Genomic DNA, 15,978 nt, shown 5'->3' on the forward strand with positions numbered 1-15,978 from the left:
GACACCACCGCCCAGGCTGGTGTGTGCTTACATGACCTTGCGCTGTGGTCTGGTGATGAAGGTTTGCCTGGTTTTCCCAGATGGATGAAAAGGTAAGGAGCGATGAATGTTTGTTGAGCACCTACTAGGTGCCAGGCATGGAGCTAAACCCTTTTTAGACTTCTCATTCTGCAGAGCATGAACTTAAATTCTTTTATGTGGAATCTGTGTGTTCCTTTCACAGAAGAGGAACCTGAGGCCCAGAGACTTCAGGGGGCTTCCCAAGGTCCTCTGACAGGCAGGGGCTGAACTGGGATCAAGCTTGAAGGCATCCTCTTCCAACTCTGTCCATTTAGCAGACCAAGTGGTTCCAAGGGAGGTCTCAGTATCCCTTCACCACAGCCTCAGCCCAGCAGGGTGTCCCCACTCCCCTAGCCTCCAAGGAGATGAAGTGGGGGTGGGAGAGCTGAGCAGAGGTTCTGACCCCTCTGGGTCCTGTGGCCCCGGCTTCCCTGGAGGGAAATGGTGAGGCTGGGGCATTTGCAGCTGGAGTGAGGCTTCCATTCCACCTGAGAGCCCTCTTGGAAGACTTCCTGGAGGAGGTGGCTTTTCAGCCAAGCCTTGAAGAGTGGGAAGAAGCTGGGTGTGGGTGAGAGGAGGGAAGGCTGCCTGGGCTGTGGAGTGAACCTTTGGAGTTGAGTTCTAAGCTGGGCTCCACCTTGGAGAAGCTGGTGGTCTTAGACGGGCAGCCCCTCACCGGGGCGGCAAGGACCCTCTCCCCACCTCTCACAGCATCTCGGTTAGAATCCGGACAGTAATGTGGCCAACCAGGCACCGGGTCAGTAATGGGGTCCCTCCCTTTTTAATGCATGACGCAGCCCCCTTGTGGAGGGGATAGGACCCTCTCCCAGGCACGACCCTGAATGTTGAGGAGGTGGCCTCAAGGCTAGAGGGGGCTTCCTGTCCTCTTGGGAGAAGAGGGGGCTCACCAGCCGCCGCCGTCAGTCTGTCTGTCGCCTCCACGCCTCCCCCCTCCAGCGTCCCGCGCCTGCAGCTTTCCCCGAAGACATTTGGTGTCAGTATAAGGACGGCTTTGCCTCGCACGCGGCGCGGCTCGGTCTCGCCGCCGCCGCACGTCCCCGCACCGCCGGGCGCTCGGGCTCCTCCGCAGCCCCCGCCGCGCAGACCCCGCTCCTGAAGCCCGGGGCCGGAGGCGCGAGCCCAGCCGAGCCGGGCGAGGAACGCGGCCCCAACCCCGCGCACCCGCCCCAGGCGGTCGCCCGCGCGGGCTCCTCTCCGGGCATTTGCCCGCCGCGCGGTCCCCGCAGCGCCCCCGCCCCGGGCCCGGGCCCCTGCCCGGGAGCGCCGCGCTCCCGCCCGCCGCCCGCCGCGCGCTCCAACTCCGGCTCGGTCCGCGGCTCGTCCGCGCTGCCGGCTTCTCGCCTCCCGCCGGAGCCGCGCAACACTCCCGCCAGCCCGCCGCCTCCCCGCGCCATGGCCCGGGCCCCCGGGCCCGCCGCCCACAGCCCGCCGCCCCTAGCGTCCCAGGGGCTCAGCTGATCCTGAACTGGCGGGGGGCGCCTGGCGGGGCTGTGGGTCCCCCTCGATTTCCGGCTTCGGGGGACGCGTCGCCCCCGCGGCTCTAACGTGGACGACCCCCACCCCCCCACCCCTCCGCGGCCCGGCCAAGTCCATGCCAAGGTAGGTGGGGGTGGGGTTGGAGGTGGTGGTCGGGGAACGGGAAGGAAGGGAGGGCTCCGCTCCGATGCCAATTTCTTGGCGCGTCGTGTTCTTTATTGGGGCATTTATTTATTTCTGGGGACCGGTCCCCCCACCCGCGCGTGCCCATCAGGTCGGCCCCCCACCCCGTGCCTTGGGGGTAGGTGCCTTGGGAGGAAGGACGGGAAACTTTGACCGGTCCCTTCTCCAAGGCCACGAAAGTTCTCTCCGTGCCAATGCTGAAGCCGGCTGAGCCAGCGCTGCAGAAATTTATTCAACAAGTCAGGCTACCGGTCGGGGGTTGGGGGGGGTGGTGGTGCCCAGGCTGTCTGTCCGTCTATCCCGCTGTCCTTCCGCGGCTGCGGCTCTGCGGCCGGCGGGACCGGAGCTCGTGCCCGTGTCCAGGGGGCTGAGCTGGGAGTGTTGGCGGAGGCAGGGCGGCCGCAGGGGGATTGAATGGGGGGAATCCCAGGCAGCGTTTAACTTTACTCGAGGCCTGGGTGGGAGCCGGCCCCCTCCCTGGTCAGCACCCCGAGGGTGCCCAGAGCCTCGCTGTGGGAAGCCAGGCGGGGGTCGGAGCTGGGACTCTTGGGGGTAAAAGGAAACCTCAGTAGGTTGGGGCTGGTTATATAATGAGTGTTTATGATGACTGGGTTTTAATTGTGTGCTGGGTGGTGTGTGTGTAGGATGTGGGGCGGGGGCAGGAGGCCTTGGCAGGGGTGGGCAGGCCTCTGGGGGGAGGGCATGAAGCCTGGCTGGAGGGGGCTCTTAGTTGGGCCCAGGCTGATGCATCAGTCAGCTGCTCTGCTTCTGTCTTTCTTTCCCTTCGGGGTCCTGGGGGCTCTTGAGTCGTGGATGAGGTTGGCCTCTGGAGACACACTGGAGCTGTATTCTGGCCCTGGGAGTCTGTGGTCTGGGGCCAGGTGTGTGCATGTGTGTGTGTGTGTGTGTGTGTGTGTGTGTGAGCGAGAGAGAGAAAGCGAGAGGAAGCTTGCTTGCGTCTGCTGTGGGGTGTGATCAGGTCTGACATGTCGACACGCCGTGTGACGGCGTCCTAGGGGCTGGGGTGCTCAGGATGGCCTGACCAAGGAGCCGGTCTGTCCTGCTGTCTCTTGCCGCCTAGGGGACTCAGCCAGCAGATACTGGCCCTGTCTCCAGCCAGGGTGCTGTGCAGATGGTGCTGTGGGTCCGTGGGCTGGAGCCCGCGGAAAGGGGTCTGGTCGAGGAGCTAGGCTGCTTGCCCGCTCCTCAGGCCCTGTCCATGCTGGCAGACCACCACTCAGATCAGTGTCTCCCCTCAGCCCCCAGGACTGGCCCTGGAAACTTGTCCACCCTTCAGGACAAACTTTCTGTTCAGGCTCCAGGCCCTCTGGCCTGGGATGGGGACTGGGTTGGGGCATCTGGAGACCTCCCTGTCCCCTTCCCTCCTCCAGCATCCATGCTGAGCCCAGAGTGGGAGGACCCAGGGGTGACAGGGCAGGTGGCACTCAGCTGGGACGATTCTGGGGCTGCAGTCTGGGGGAGGAAAAGGGAAGAGCCCCATCCCGAGGGAGTGCTAAGCTGGCTGGTGCCAAACTTGCCTCGCCCCCCAACATTGCCACCCCCGGGGGTCTGGGTACCACTCCAGGACCTCTGGGCTCCCTGCCTGGCTGCTCAGAGCTGCCCAAGGCTGCCACTGGAGCTCCGTGGGGGGCAGCTTGGGGGAGGGGTCTCTCCCAGTTGCTTTGATGGAGGTCTTCCACCCCCTTTCCCTCCACCTCCATTCCAGGCTCTTCCAAGAGGGCATCTTCTAGGCCCACCAGGGGGCACCACGCAGCAATTCTCTGTGCCCTGATTCCCTTGACCTTGGGTGGGGAGGTGGGGGTGGAGGTAGCTGCCAGAACCACCCTCCTCTCCTCTCCCTCATGCTGGCTCCAGACAAGCCTGCCCCTCGAGAGCCCCACAGCCAAGCTGGGAGCAGTTTCAGGGTCTGGCGTGTGACCGCAGCCTCCCAGGGGTCCTGGACCCAGATCCACATCCCGAACCCGCAGCGGGGGGTGGGGGTTAGTCGCCTCCGACTCTCCTCCCCCTGTCCCCCTCCACTGCCATCTCTGACCCCCTCACCCTGTGCCCCAAGTGGGGCTCCCCGGGAAAGTCTGCCTCTGGGCCCTCTCTGTCCCTCCCCCACCCTCGAGGGGCTCCCGCCCCGGCAGCTTCTGAAGGCAACAAGGTAACAACGGGCTCTCCCGAGGCTCCTTGGTTCCTGCCTGTCTCCTGGGCCGCCTTGTTCACCGGATGCCCAGTCAGTGCGCTGGGTGGGGGCGGCAGGGGGTGCATCGCTCTTCTCCCTTCTCCTCCATCCCCTCTCCTCTTCTGGCTCCCCGCTTCCTTTCTCTCCGCCCTTCCCCTTGCTCCTTTCTGACCTCTCCTCGCCCTCTGGTTCTTTTCTGCAGAGCCTTTTCTTCCCACAAGTCCGCAGGAGGTGCTCTTGGCTAGTGACCTCAGTCCTTCTTGCCCGCGGGAGTCCGGCATGTGGCTCTGCTGGAGGCCCAGAGACCGCCCAGGGAGCTGGGAGCGTGTGGTCTGTGGGCCCGTGCTCCGTCATCCGTGGATCTCTGAATGTGTGAGTGTGTGGGTCTGCGAGCCTTTAGGTCCGTGGGACTGTGGGTGTAAAGTGTCTGCGAGCCGGTGAATGTGTGGGTTCATGGGTCTGTGTGTCCGCACGTTCGTGGGTCTGTGGATCCTCATATCCAGGAAGATGTGGGCTGAATCTCTCCCCCTCATGGCTGCCAGTCTACGGAGGGAAGAAAACAAATCTGATTTCCTGGATTCCCTTCTCTCTTTTGGGTTTGATAAGCACCTACTATGTGCCAAGCCCGGATCTGGGCGCTAGAGGGATGTAGCAGTGAACAGAGGGGAGCAGACGAAGGCTCAGAGCATCTGTGCCCCTAGGAGGGGTCTGGGGCATCCCCCTGCCAGGTGCCCAGGTGTGGGCACCTGGTCATAGGGCCTGCTTTCCTTGTGCATGCTCAGAAAGGAGAACCAGGCTGTGTTTGGCACCTGTGGGGAAGGGTGCAGATCATGGAAGGCTTTGGAAGCACAAGGCATTTGAGTACCCTGGGAGCAAGTGCTGGGAGCTTCCGGGGCTCCTTGAACGGAGAAGATGAGAGGGAAGTGGTTTCTCCAGGGTGGAGGCCACAGTCTTTTGGGGCCAAGGTCAGCACAGGCCTGGTCCTGCCTTGCAGACCTTCTCCCTTCATCTCGGAGGCCCTCACTCTGCCAGTTCCCCCTCTCCTGCACTCTAGCCTGGGCAGTCTCACTGAGAAGAGTGTCAGGGTTTTCCTTCTCACCACTGACCACCGGCCCTGATGAGCAGTCAGGGCTGCCCTTCACTCGCCACTGGTCCAGGGACTCAGGCTTCCTCCCTGGATCCCTCAGCTCTTGTCCCAGCCGGGAGAGACATGAGCCCATACAGGGTCACAGGCCTGGGCCCTGAGGGGCAAGGCACTTAGCATCATGGGAGCATCGGCTTCCCATAAAATTGGGAAAATAGCATCCACCTTAAGGGATTTTGGTGAGGCTTAGAAATGTCTCTGCAGTGCCTAGCACGGGGCCTGGTACAGGGAAGCTGCCTTTTTTCCTTAAGGTGCTTTCTGAATCTCCTTCCCCATTCACTGTCCCTTTCGAGAGACAGAGAAAGGACCCTATGTTGCATTTTATACAAGAGAAATGAAGCTTGCTGTGACTACGATGCAGAGCAGGTGGAGCTGGGACTCCGGACCCAGGGTTCTTTCTGCTAGAATGCTCTTCCTCCATCAGGGGCCTCCATCACCCTGACTGGTTCGCTGAAGTAAGACCCGAGGCCCTACTTCCTGCAGAGGGACTGAAAAATGATCAGCAGAGTCACCAGCTGGGAGATGTTCAGACACAGGGATGGAGATTCAAACACAGCCCCACTTGCTGGGGCTTGTCACGAGGCCGAGGGCCGACGAACAAATGATGATGCCTAGTGACAGACACATGGACAGGTCCTGAGGGCGAGAGCATGACTTCAGCCTTCCGTCTACGGCCTGGCCTGGGCAACCCTTTAACTGGGAACCTGGATTTGAACCCCCTTCATCCAAATCCTAGCTCTTTGACTAAGTAGCTCTTGACCTTGGGAAAATCTCTGCATCTCTCTGTACCTTGATTTCTTCACCTCTAATTGGAGAGGGCAAAAGTGCTTACTTCATTGGTTTGTAGAGAAGTGCCTGGCACATAGCAGGTGCTCAACAAACAGTGTTGGCTGTGAGTCTTGTTAGCTGTCCTGGAGGGGTTGCTCATTCAGTTCATCAAATGCAGCAAGCACGGGAGGGTGAGCTGTTGATTCTGGTGATAGAACCATAAGCAGACTCTGCTGGCCAGACCAGAGCAAGTTTAGTGTCAGGTCCCGCACTTTGAGGCCAGATTTCAGCCATTCCTCTTTAGGCTACAGGAGCCTTGACTTGGCTGCCGTTGTTCTGAAGAAGATCAGAGGAGACTGGCGGACCACATGCCTCATAGTTGCTTCAATCGGGCTGCTAGGCTCCCAGACTGCATCAAGAGAGCTCCCTCTCCATCTCCGCAGAGTCAGGCAGCAGACCTGTCTGCTCTGGGTGACGTGGTGCAAACCTGTCTAGCCCTTGCAGGGGGGGAGTCGGCAGACTGTAGCATGACTGGGGAGAGGTCCCAAGGAACAGATGATCTGAAAATTGTCGCCCAAGAAATGGATGAGGGAACTGGTGACAAGAGGCCTGGGGCAGATGAGGTTTGGGAGTGGGCGGCCGGTTGTCACACATCTGCTGGGCTGTCATCTGGAAGAGGGAGCAGACAGAGGGTGCGGGGGGCTCTGAGACACCAGCTGGAAGATTCTGGTAGGCATGTTTCCCGCAGCCTCATAGAGACTTTTCCCCAGGCTCTGCATTGGAGGGTGTGGTGTTTGTGCGTGTGTGATAATGAGTGTGTGAAGTGTGTGCGTGCATGTTTGTGTGAGTGAATGTGTGCAGGTGAGTGTGCATCATTGTGAGTGTGTGTCTGTGTGTGTGTGTGCGTGTCTGTGACTGTGACAATGTGTAAGACATCTGGCTGTGTGACTGGGTGTGGTGTGAGTGTGTGATTGTAGGTATGTCTCTGTGTGTGATTGTGGTTGTGTTATCTTGTGCTGGTGAATGTGTGTGGTGATGATTAGGTCACTTTTGGGGTCTCAGTCTTTTCAGAAACTCCTTGTGTAGAAATCTGGAGCCACTGTGTTTCTGGGACCCTTGAGTCCCAGGGTTCTGGAATCCTGCTGCTGATGCGCTAACATGCTTGGGAAACCATCGCAGGCTCCGTGTGCACTGGCCCAGTGGCTGGTGGTGTGGTCAGGTGCTGATGTGTGTGCTACCCCATTCATCCTCCCAGTAGCCCCACCTCAGAACAGCCAATAGCCTCATTTTATAGACAGGGCATCCAAGGTCCCTGCCAGGTTGTCATGTGCTAAGGTGAGTTGGTGTCAGAACTGGGACTCTGATACAAGTCTTGGCTTCCAGCTCTGGTGCTCTGAAGCATACACTATAGAGTGTAAGCTTATCATAGTTAATATCTTGGGTCTCTAAGGTTCGTTCTGGGTGACTCTAAGATATTCTGATTCTGAGATTCCTGGATTCGAGGATTCACAGAATGAATCTGTTGTTCTTAGAGCTGTGACATTAGCTGATGTGTGGTTGTTGACAAAGGGATAAACAATTGCTGGCCTGTGTATACCTGTGAACACACACACAAATATGCACACACATGACTTGGGTGACCTGGTCAGGCCTTGGGTTCTTCTCCACCAGGACTCTGGGCTCTGCAGAAACAAGGCTTCCCCATACCATACTCTGCAGGCTCTGGAGTGCCTGCGGAAAGACCCTGGTAGGCAGATTCCCCCAGAGACTTGGGAAGACTTGAGGGTGCTTTGCCCATACTGGGGATCTTGGCTGGACCAGCAGCTGTAACTTCACTGCCTGGTGACTCAGCTGGGAGGGAAAGATTGGCTCCAGGGCACCATTCTTTGTCCCAAGGTGGTGCCTGTGATGATTCAGTGGGCATGGGCTCAGGGGTGGCAGACCTGGCCTGGAACTTGACTCTGCCCTATACTGGTTGAATGATCTCAGGCACTGCTGGACTTCCTTGGTCCCAAGTCTCCTTCTCCATGAAGTAGGAATAAGCATGGTGTGTATATCATAGGACTGTGGTGGAAATCAACATGGACAGTACATAGGAAGCCCTTTGCCCATTGCCTGGTACAGGGTCAGACTCAGAGCCTCTGTGATGCTGTGATGATGGTGGTGATGGTGGTGGTGGGAATGGTGATGGTGGTGATGGTGGTGGAGATGATGGAGATGATGGTGCTGATGATGATGGTGGTGGTGGTGGTGGAGATGATGATGGTGGTGGTGGTGATGATGGTGGTGATGGTGGAGATGATGGTGGTGGTGGTGATGGTGGAGGTGGTGGTGATAGCAAAGAGACGGTTAGGGTGACAGTCATTGGGTATGACACCGCTGGCCCCATACCTGCTTGGGCAACCACCTTCATGGGTCCTATAGCATCTTTCCATCTGTGTCACTTTGACTCTTCACAGGAGCCTGCAGAGGGAGACAGGAGCAAGGCTGAGCTTCACAGAGGGAAAAACTAAGACTCCAAGAGACCAGTGGAGTCAGGAGTGGGTGGGAGTATGCTGTAGATACAGTGGGGTCCTGATCCTGCCCCTAGTCATGGAGGCCAGTCTAGTCACACACCACTGCCTGTGGGGCCACCCTGGGAGCACTTAGAGGGAGGAGGCTCTGAACATGGAGGCAGCTCAGACTCTGGGGCCAGATGGACCTGAGTTTGAATTCATCAATGCTGCCTACCACCTAAGGCGAGTGGTCTGCCTTCTCTGAGGCTCCATCTGCAGACAGGACAAAGCCCAGGGGGGCCCAGCTGCCAACTCCCCAAGAACCTTCAGCCACAGACACATGAGCAGCTGGGGACACGAGCTGGGCTGCTGGCACAGAGCAGAGGGGATTGGGAAGGGAGAGCTGAGGCCAGAGAGCTATGGCCCGGGCAGCTGCAAGGGAGCAGGCCGGCAGGAGATGGCCCGGAGGGTCACGGGGGAGCAGGTCAGAGGGTGGAGGCTGGGCAGGGCAGTGGGGAGTGGATTGGTGGCCTTGGCAGTCATGGTCTCTAAGAGCCCTGCAGTGTGGGAGGAGAGGCGTGAAAGCGAGGGACAACACGGTGTGACAGCTTTACACAGGGCCAGGTGAGGCACAGAGCAAGTTAGTATCAAGTGGAATGAGCTGAGAGCGAGGAGAGGAGGCGGTTCTGTGTGGTCCCAGAGGCCACGGCAGCCGTTACCACCTCTGCTGTTCCCGGCAGCCTTTGGTGGAGCTGGGCGAGGTGGCATCGCGGCCAATGCCAGGCCAGGCTCTCCTGCCTGTAAAATATGCCTCAGAGCCACCCCTTTCTTTTCACCTCCTCCAGGATCCCAGGCCAGCCCAGCCCACCCTCCCAGTCTCCTTCTGGTCCTCCCCTGCCTCTCCACCTACTCTCCCTTCTGCCCACAGAGGGGTGGGGTTAAACACAGCCCCAAGCACAGCACGCCCTGCATAAACCCTTCCGTGGCTTCCTGTTGCACTTGGACTAAAACCCAAGCTCCTTCCGTGGGCTCACAACGGGCCCTGCCAAACTCTTCAATTTCATCCCTCCTCCCTGGTGCCAGCTCCGCCACACTGGCCTCATTTCTGTTCCTTAGATGCACCAGCTGTTCCTGGTACCTGGAGGCCTCTTCCCACCGAGCACCCATGGCTGGTGCCTCCGATTCTTGTTTTTATTGTAAAGGTCTTTCTTTAGAGGACAAGATGGGTTCTTCCCGAGCCCACCTTTCTCCCGTGTTTATTTACTTCCCAGCACTTTTTACTTATTTAGTCACCAACTGTTTGCTGAGCACCTGTTATGTTCCAGGCACTGTCCAGGCACTGGATGCAGACCACAGTCCCTGCTCTCTTGCAGCCCCCTTTCATGGCCAGAAGACAGACACTAAATCATAAATATGTAAATACATAAATTAGGTGGCATGTTGAGTGGTGAAAAGAGCTTTGGAAGCCTAGAGAGAAAAATGAATTGACCCGTGTTCTTCTCTCCCTTGCTGGAATGAAGGCTGGTGCCAAGTCTGGCTTCTTCACCAGTGTAGCCCCCTGAGCCCGCACACTGCCTGCACATAGTAAGTGCTCAGGAAATCAGTGTTGGGCAAATGAATGAATCATCAGGGCCTGGGAGAAGGGAGGATGGGAGATGGGGAGAGGGTGTTTGCGGGAGAGGTGGCAGTGTAAGCAGAAACCTGGGAGAGGAGGCAGCCTGTGCCCCAGGTCAGGATGAGGCAGTGTTTGGCAGGAGCGCGGGGCCAGTGTGGGGAGCGGTGGACTCGGGCTGGCATGGCCATGAGCAGACCTGCAGCCACCCTGGGGAGGATGTTTTTCCGCCCAGTGGTTGACACGTGGCGGGCCGAGGTGCCTGGGAGCTTATGTAAGGCCCATGGCTGTTTTTCTAGAACCGAGAGCAAAGCTCTGAGCTCAGGAGAAAACTTGGCCTCGCTGACCAGCCGGGCGAAGAGGCAGGAGGTGCCACTTCCCGCCTGTTGCCCTCCAAGAGCCAGAGAAATGTCCAAATGTATCAGCTCTGGGTGGTCCAGCTGACAGCTTAGCAGCCACAGGCAGCAGCTGTGTGTGTGGGGGGTGAACCACACATCCCTGACTCTCACTGACAGGGTGTCCGGGCCCAGGAGACTCCCCTGGAGGAGGATTCAGGGGTTGTTAACCTCTTGGGTGATGTGGGCAGGGGCAGGCCCTGCCCTTGACTGCCTGTGGAGGTGCTGAGCATGGCCACGGTCAGTTGTCACTGAATCCAGAGGCTGGTGCTGGGCTTCTGGCCTCTAGACATGCCCTAGTTTAGCCTGTGCCCAGGTGTAACCTGGGCATGCCCACCCGCATCTCAGTTTCTTCATCTGCTAAATGGGACCAATAAGGCTTCTGGGGTTGTAATGAGCATCAGATGCAGCCAGGCTGTCAAAGTACCTCTGAGTGGAAGTCAGGACCAGTTACGTGAGTTGCAATTCCCAGCGCAAAATGAGAATATGGGCCCCTTGATGGAAAAGTATTAAGGATTTCAAGTTCGTGACAGCAGAACATTAAGCCAAGCAGAGGGTCCTTTTGAGACACCCAGGAAGCCAGCCCTCATGGAGTTCTGTCTCTGACTTTGTGTCTGTCCTCTTTCTTTTCTGTGTCTCAGTTTCTCCTGCTGTTAAACCAAGAGGTTGGTGTGTGAGGTCTCTCTGGGTTCTCAGCTTTGTGGAGCAGTGGGTGGGTGGGGTGTCCCTGGGCTCACCTGTAGGTCTCGGCTCAAGGGTCACTTCCTCAGGGAAGTCTGTCCTGATCCTACCTCGGCTTGCTCAGGGACCTAGAGGTCCCATGGCAGCTCTGCTTTGTAGCACACGTCATCCTGGCAATGTCTGTCTTTCCAATAACTCTTGCCTTTTTCCTGTAACTTTTCTTTACCTTTGATGATGCAATAAATACACAACTCTGGGCTCATTGGAAAAAAACAAAAAACAAAAACCTTACAACAATATCACAACTGTGTTCTAAGAAGGTTTTATTCTCTCCACATTTCATTTCCTCCGAATGAGGTTCACCAAGGTTGACCAAGACCACCAGCCTGGAAGTGGATTCCAATTTGCGTGCCTCTGGGCCCGCGACTCTTCTGAGTCTCACAGCCACAGTGTGGGCGAGGGGCCTGAGGGGCTTGAGGCTGGGCTGTCTGAGCCATGTCCCCTTGTCGAGGGAGGCGGGTGCCAGGCTTGCCCCCACCCCTGCCAAGTGCCGCCTCTTTTTCTTCTGCAGGGCTCCTTGCTCAGCGCCGACATGGCTGAGAACTCCCCGCCGCCCCCTTCCCCTGCCGCAGCCCCGGTGTCTGAGCCTGGAGTCACGGAACAGCCGGGGCCCCAGAGCCCCCCTCCCTCCCCTCCTGGCCCAGAAGAGCCCCTGGACGGAGTTGACCCAGAAGTCCCTCACCCGGACCTGGCCCCCGTTGCCTTCTTCTGCCTGCGACAGACCACCAGCCCCCGGAACTGGTGCATCAAGATGGTGTGTAACCCATATCCTTTGTGGGGCCTGGGTTTATCTGGATTCTGTCCGGGGCCCCGCCGGTCCCTCTGGCCAGGAGCCCTGCGGCCTGGACTGAGGCTGAGAGGCTGTGATGTTGGTGAGCCAGCTCAGGTGCTGAGCCTGGGAGATCTTGGATCATGGAGCTCAGACGGATAAGGATCTGGCATCCTGCTGATGTGAATGTTCTGGAAGTTGCTGATGACCGTGGGCGGTCAGTGCTGTGTCCAGCTGGCTCAGGAAGCCCTCGGGTGTGAACTTTAGGTCTGCAGGAGGAAACAGACTTAAGTCAGACCCTGGCCCGTGGCCCAGCTCCCAGTGATCGAGTCATTCGGGGGTTGCTGACCACAGGGGTGATGAGAGCCTATGGAGAACTGTGGGCCTGGACCATTGGCAGGTGACCCTGACACGCAGGGTGAGGCTCTACCCACCTCACCTCCTTACAGAGCTCCCTGCCTCTACTCGCTGCCTCTCCTCTGCTCGGGTCAGCCCTGATGAAGACGTTCACCCTTTCCCATGGCCTTGGAGGCACAGAGCAGAGCCCTAACCAGCCCCAGGCCCTGCCCTGCTCCCCTGGTTCTTCCCCTGCTCTTCCAGGCCTCAGGGTCTTCTCACACACTCTCTCCTTTGAAATGCCTTCCCTTCCCTCTTCACCGGGTCAAATCCTTTGCTGCATCCTTCAAATCCCCACTTAGTGTCACCTCCTCAGGGCAGCCCTCTGTGGTTTCTCCTCCACCTCTCTTACTTGTTGTCCCTAGCTGGTACGGGACCCAGAATCAACACTGTCTCATCCAGGGCACTATCAGGTGACCAGGACACAGACCAAGCCTGTCTTTTTGACGGCAGGACCCCAGCACCCAGTAGAGTGCCTGGCACATCGTGGGTGCTCCTGCAGTGTTTGCTGGGCACGTGTCTCCGTAGTGAACGGACTAGAGGCTCCATCATGGGGCACTCAGGCTGAGCTTTAGGATCTTGGGGGAATAGAGTGGGATTCTTTGATCCCGTGCCGAGGGCTCCAGGATTCTTTCCCAGCCACAAACCTACCTCCCACCCCTCCTTCCTGGGAGGGAGCTCAGAGAAGGAGCATTGCGCAACCCGGTATCCCTCAGTGCGGGCAGGGTTGGCATTTGGAGTGTGATGGTGCTGTGTGGTCTGAGCTGTCCTGCACAGCCCAGGACATCTGCTCTTCCTGGTCCCTAAATATTGGTAGGGAGTGGCCCTCCATTATTGCGACAATCAAAAATGAGCCATTGCATCTGCAGACGTTGCAGGAGCCTGCTCTCCATCAAGAACCCACAGGAATGGTGGACACGGAGGTGTCAGGGTCAGGCCAGCAGGGAAAGGATGTCAGGACCCACAGGCCTGGGTGGGAGCAGGGCGGTGTGGGAGGTCTGCCCGGGACAGACTGCTCTGAGCGCCGGAGTCCCTGGTGCTGAGGGGCCCTGGCTCAGAGCCAGCTGCCCTTTGAAGCTTGGTGCTTCCTGACTCAGCTCCTCCCCCAGCCCCGAGGCAGGCCCTGAGTCACCACCTGACTCACTGGAGAGACAGAAGGCCGCGGGGACCCTCCGTAAGCTGCCGGGCCAGGGTGGCAGAGGTCCACTCACCCAGAGGTCAGCGCCCTTCCTTACCTGGCCTGGGCCTTCAGCTCACACTGTCAGCCGGGTTTCAGCTGGGAAGACTCTGTGTCTGAAATGTCAGGGGGTCCGTTGTGCTGTTTTTTTTTTTAAATCAACTAATTTATTTTAAAAAATATTTATTCTTTGGCTGCCGTGGGTCTTAGTTGCCATCCATGGGGTCTTTGATACATCATGCAGGGTTTTCGCTGAGGTGCAGGGATTCTCTAGTTGTGGTGCGTGGACTCAGGAGTTGCAGTGCCTGGGCTTAGGTGCTCCGTGGCTCAGGGGATCTTCATTTCCTGACCAGGAATTGAACCCACATCCCCTGCATTGGAAGGCACATTTTTAACCACTGGACTGCCAGGGAGCTCCGCACTTGTGCTCTCTGACTCATGGGTAGGTGGCATGTGAAAAGCATTGGGGACTGGAGTAAGACAGACCCATGGGCTGGTTCTGCCTGTTATTTGCTGTGTGACCACAAGCTGATTTCTTAACCTCTCTGAGCCCCACTTTCTCCATCTGTTAAACAGAGGTGATATTTATCCATTTTGCTGGATTGTGTTGAAGACCAAAGCAGTACATAACTAGCACATGGGAAAGCAAATCTTTGTAACCTAGAAAACCTTGCATGTGGTTATCACTGTTATTACCTGTGCCCAAAAGTGATCAGGGCCCTCACTTACAGCTGAGTAAACACTGCTCGTGGTAGATTCAACAAAACACCAGGCATCACGTCTTTCAATAGAACATAATGCCTTCAGAGGGCATTGTTTCCAGGAAAAATCAGATTCTATCTCTGTGATTTAGGTAGATTTGTGCCAGTTACCATGCTGATACCCATGCCCTCATCTGTGCAGACATTGCTAATCGATCACAGCATCCTCCAGCAGGGCATCCTTGGCAGCACGACTTATCAGTTTGAAACCTGTTTTCCACCCTTGATTAGACTTTGAGAGCCTTTCTTAGGCACGTCACCCGCAGCATGTGGGAGAACGGCCAGTGGTGGGTTGTGTGCACTCTGGTTTCCTTTCACTGAGCCTTAGTTTTCTCATCTCTGTGATGGGACAATTAAAGATGATTAGAGATTATTCTTGCAAAGCACCCAGCCCTGTGTCCAGCCCAAAGGTGGGGTTGGGGGAGGGGGGGCGGTGATAGTAACAAGAGCCGGCACTTAAACTGTGCTGAATGCTTTGCCTGCATTATCACCTTTTAACCCTTATAACCACGCCCCAGGAGGTAGGTGCTGTCAGAGCCCCATTTACACATGGGGAAAGTGATGCTCAGAGAGGTTGACTAACTTTTATCCAGGTTGCACAGCCAGGATGTGGTAAAACTAGCATGAAAACCTCAATATCTCTGAGTTCCCCAGGCTCAGCTTTTATCCAGGACACGGCTGCCACCTTCGGAGGATGGAGATAGGGTTCTCCACACTCCACCAGAGCGAGGATGTTTGCTTTGCAGTTCCAGGCCGCTGGGTGAGGGTGTTCCTGGGTTCCAGCATCTACCTTCAGCAGTCACCTCACTGTGCCCTACCAGGGGCCACCCCCCTGGAGGAGTTCGCAGCCCCCTGCCTCCCCCACGCCAGCCTGCGGTGAGCCAGCGCTTTTGCTGCCGCCGTGTGAACCAGCCATGCATGGTGGGAGCCAGTCGGCTGTGAAGGTTGCCTCTCTGCTGGGCAGGGGGGAGGACGGGGGACATCAGCTACCCGTGACCTTGGGCAAGTCACTTCCCCTCTTTTGCCCTCAGCCTCACTGTCTGCAGGATGGGGAGACTCGAGCAGTGAGGTCAGGAGGGGCTTCCTGGGGTGCCCATTTCCCTGCCGGCTTCGTCAGGGAGTGTCCCCGTGGTGTGCGGGGATGGGGCTCCGTGCTCCTGGTGGGCAGGTGCACTCATGGCTGTGGTCCTGGTTCTCATCTGCTCCTCCATCCCACTTCTGTTTGCTTCTGGTGCCCTGCCTGGCTCTGATGCTAGGACTGGGGGTCTGTGGGTGCTCTTGCATTGAAGCCCACCTGGCTGAGACCCCTGCCACCTTGCAGACCCTCTGACCTGGGTCATCATGGGGCAGGAAGAGACAGGGTCCATTTTCTTATCACAGCCCTGTGGTGTCAAGCCTTGTGCTGTTCGCTGTGAGGGTTCAGTGAATTTACTGAGGTGAGCGAATGGGCTTTTGTTCATCCGTCCTTTACTCACCCATTCATGAGCTGGGTCGGCAAGCCTTTGCTGAGTGCCTGCCATGTACCAGGCTCATACAGAGGCCAACTATGGCTGTTTTGTGCAGGGGAGTGTCACCCTGGCTCTCTTGGAGAGATGCCAGTCAGACCATCATGAGAGGGCATCTGGCAAGGCTGGTGGCTGAGGGTACTGGTGGGGCTGGAAATGGGGGTCCAAGCGGAGGTATGGCTGCTTTGGGATTGGTGTTGGAAGGACACAGAGGCGACCCCAGGGACTGTAGTTTGGTTGAGCATGAATGATGACCTTCTTGGCCAAGGGGCCTTTGTCTTTGCTGA

The 15,978-nt window shown here is 57.7% G+C and overlaps 1 protein-coding gene across 1 annotated transcript in view; it reads left to right on the plus strand.

Annotated features, from left to right (window-relative positions):
- The first annotated feature begins 1,069 nt into the window (after positions 1–1,069).
- Positions 1,070–15,978, plus strand: part of CACNA1I (calcium voltage-gated channel subunit alpha1 I) — a 119,490-nt gene continuing 104,581 nt past the window's right edge. Inside the window, exons 1-2 of the mRNA XM_070453363.1 lie at positions 1,070–1,680; positions 11,595–11,848. Coding sequence (XP_070309464.1) covers positions 11,616–11,848 — 233 coding nt within the window. The 5' untranslated portion in view covers positions 1,070–1,680; positions 11,595–11,615. The remainder of the gene's footprint in view (positions 1,681–11,594; positions 11,849–15,978) is intronic.

Source organism: Odocoileus virginianus, chromosome 23 (genome assembly GCF_023699985.2).
Source record: "Odocoileus virginianus isolate 20LAN1187 ecotype Illinois chromosome 23, Ovbor_1.2, whole genome shotgun sequence".
Taxonomy (NCBI): domain Eukaryota; kingdom Metazoa; phylum Chordata; class Mammalia; order Artiodactyla; family Cervidae; genus Odocoileus; species Odocoileus virginianus.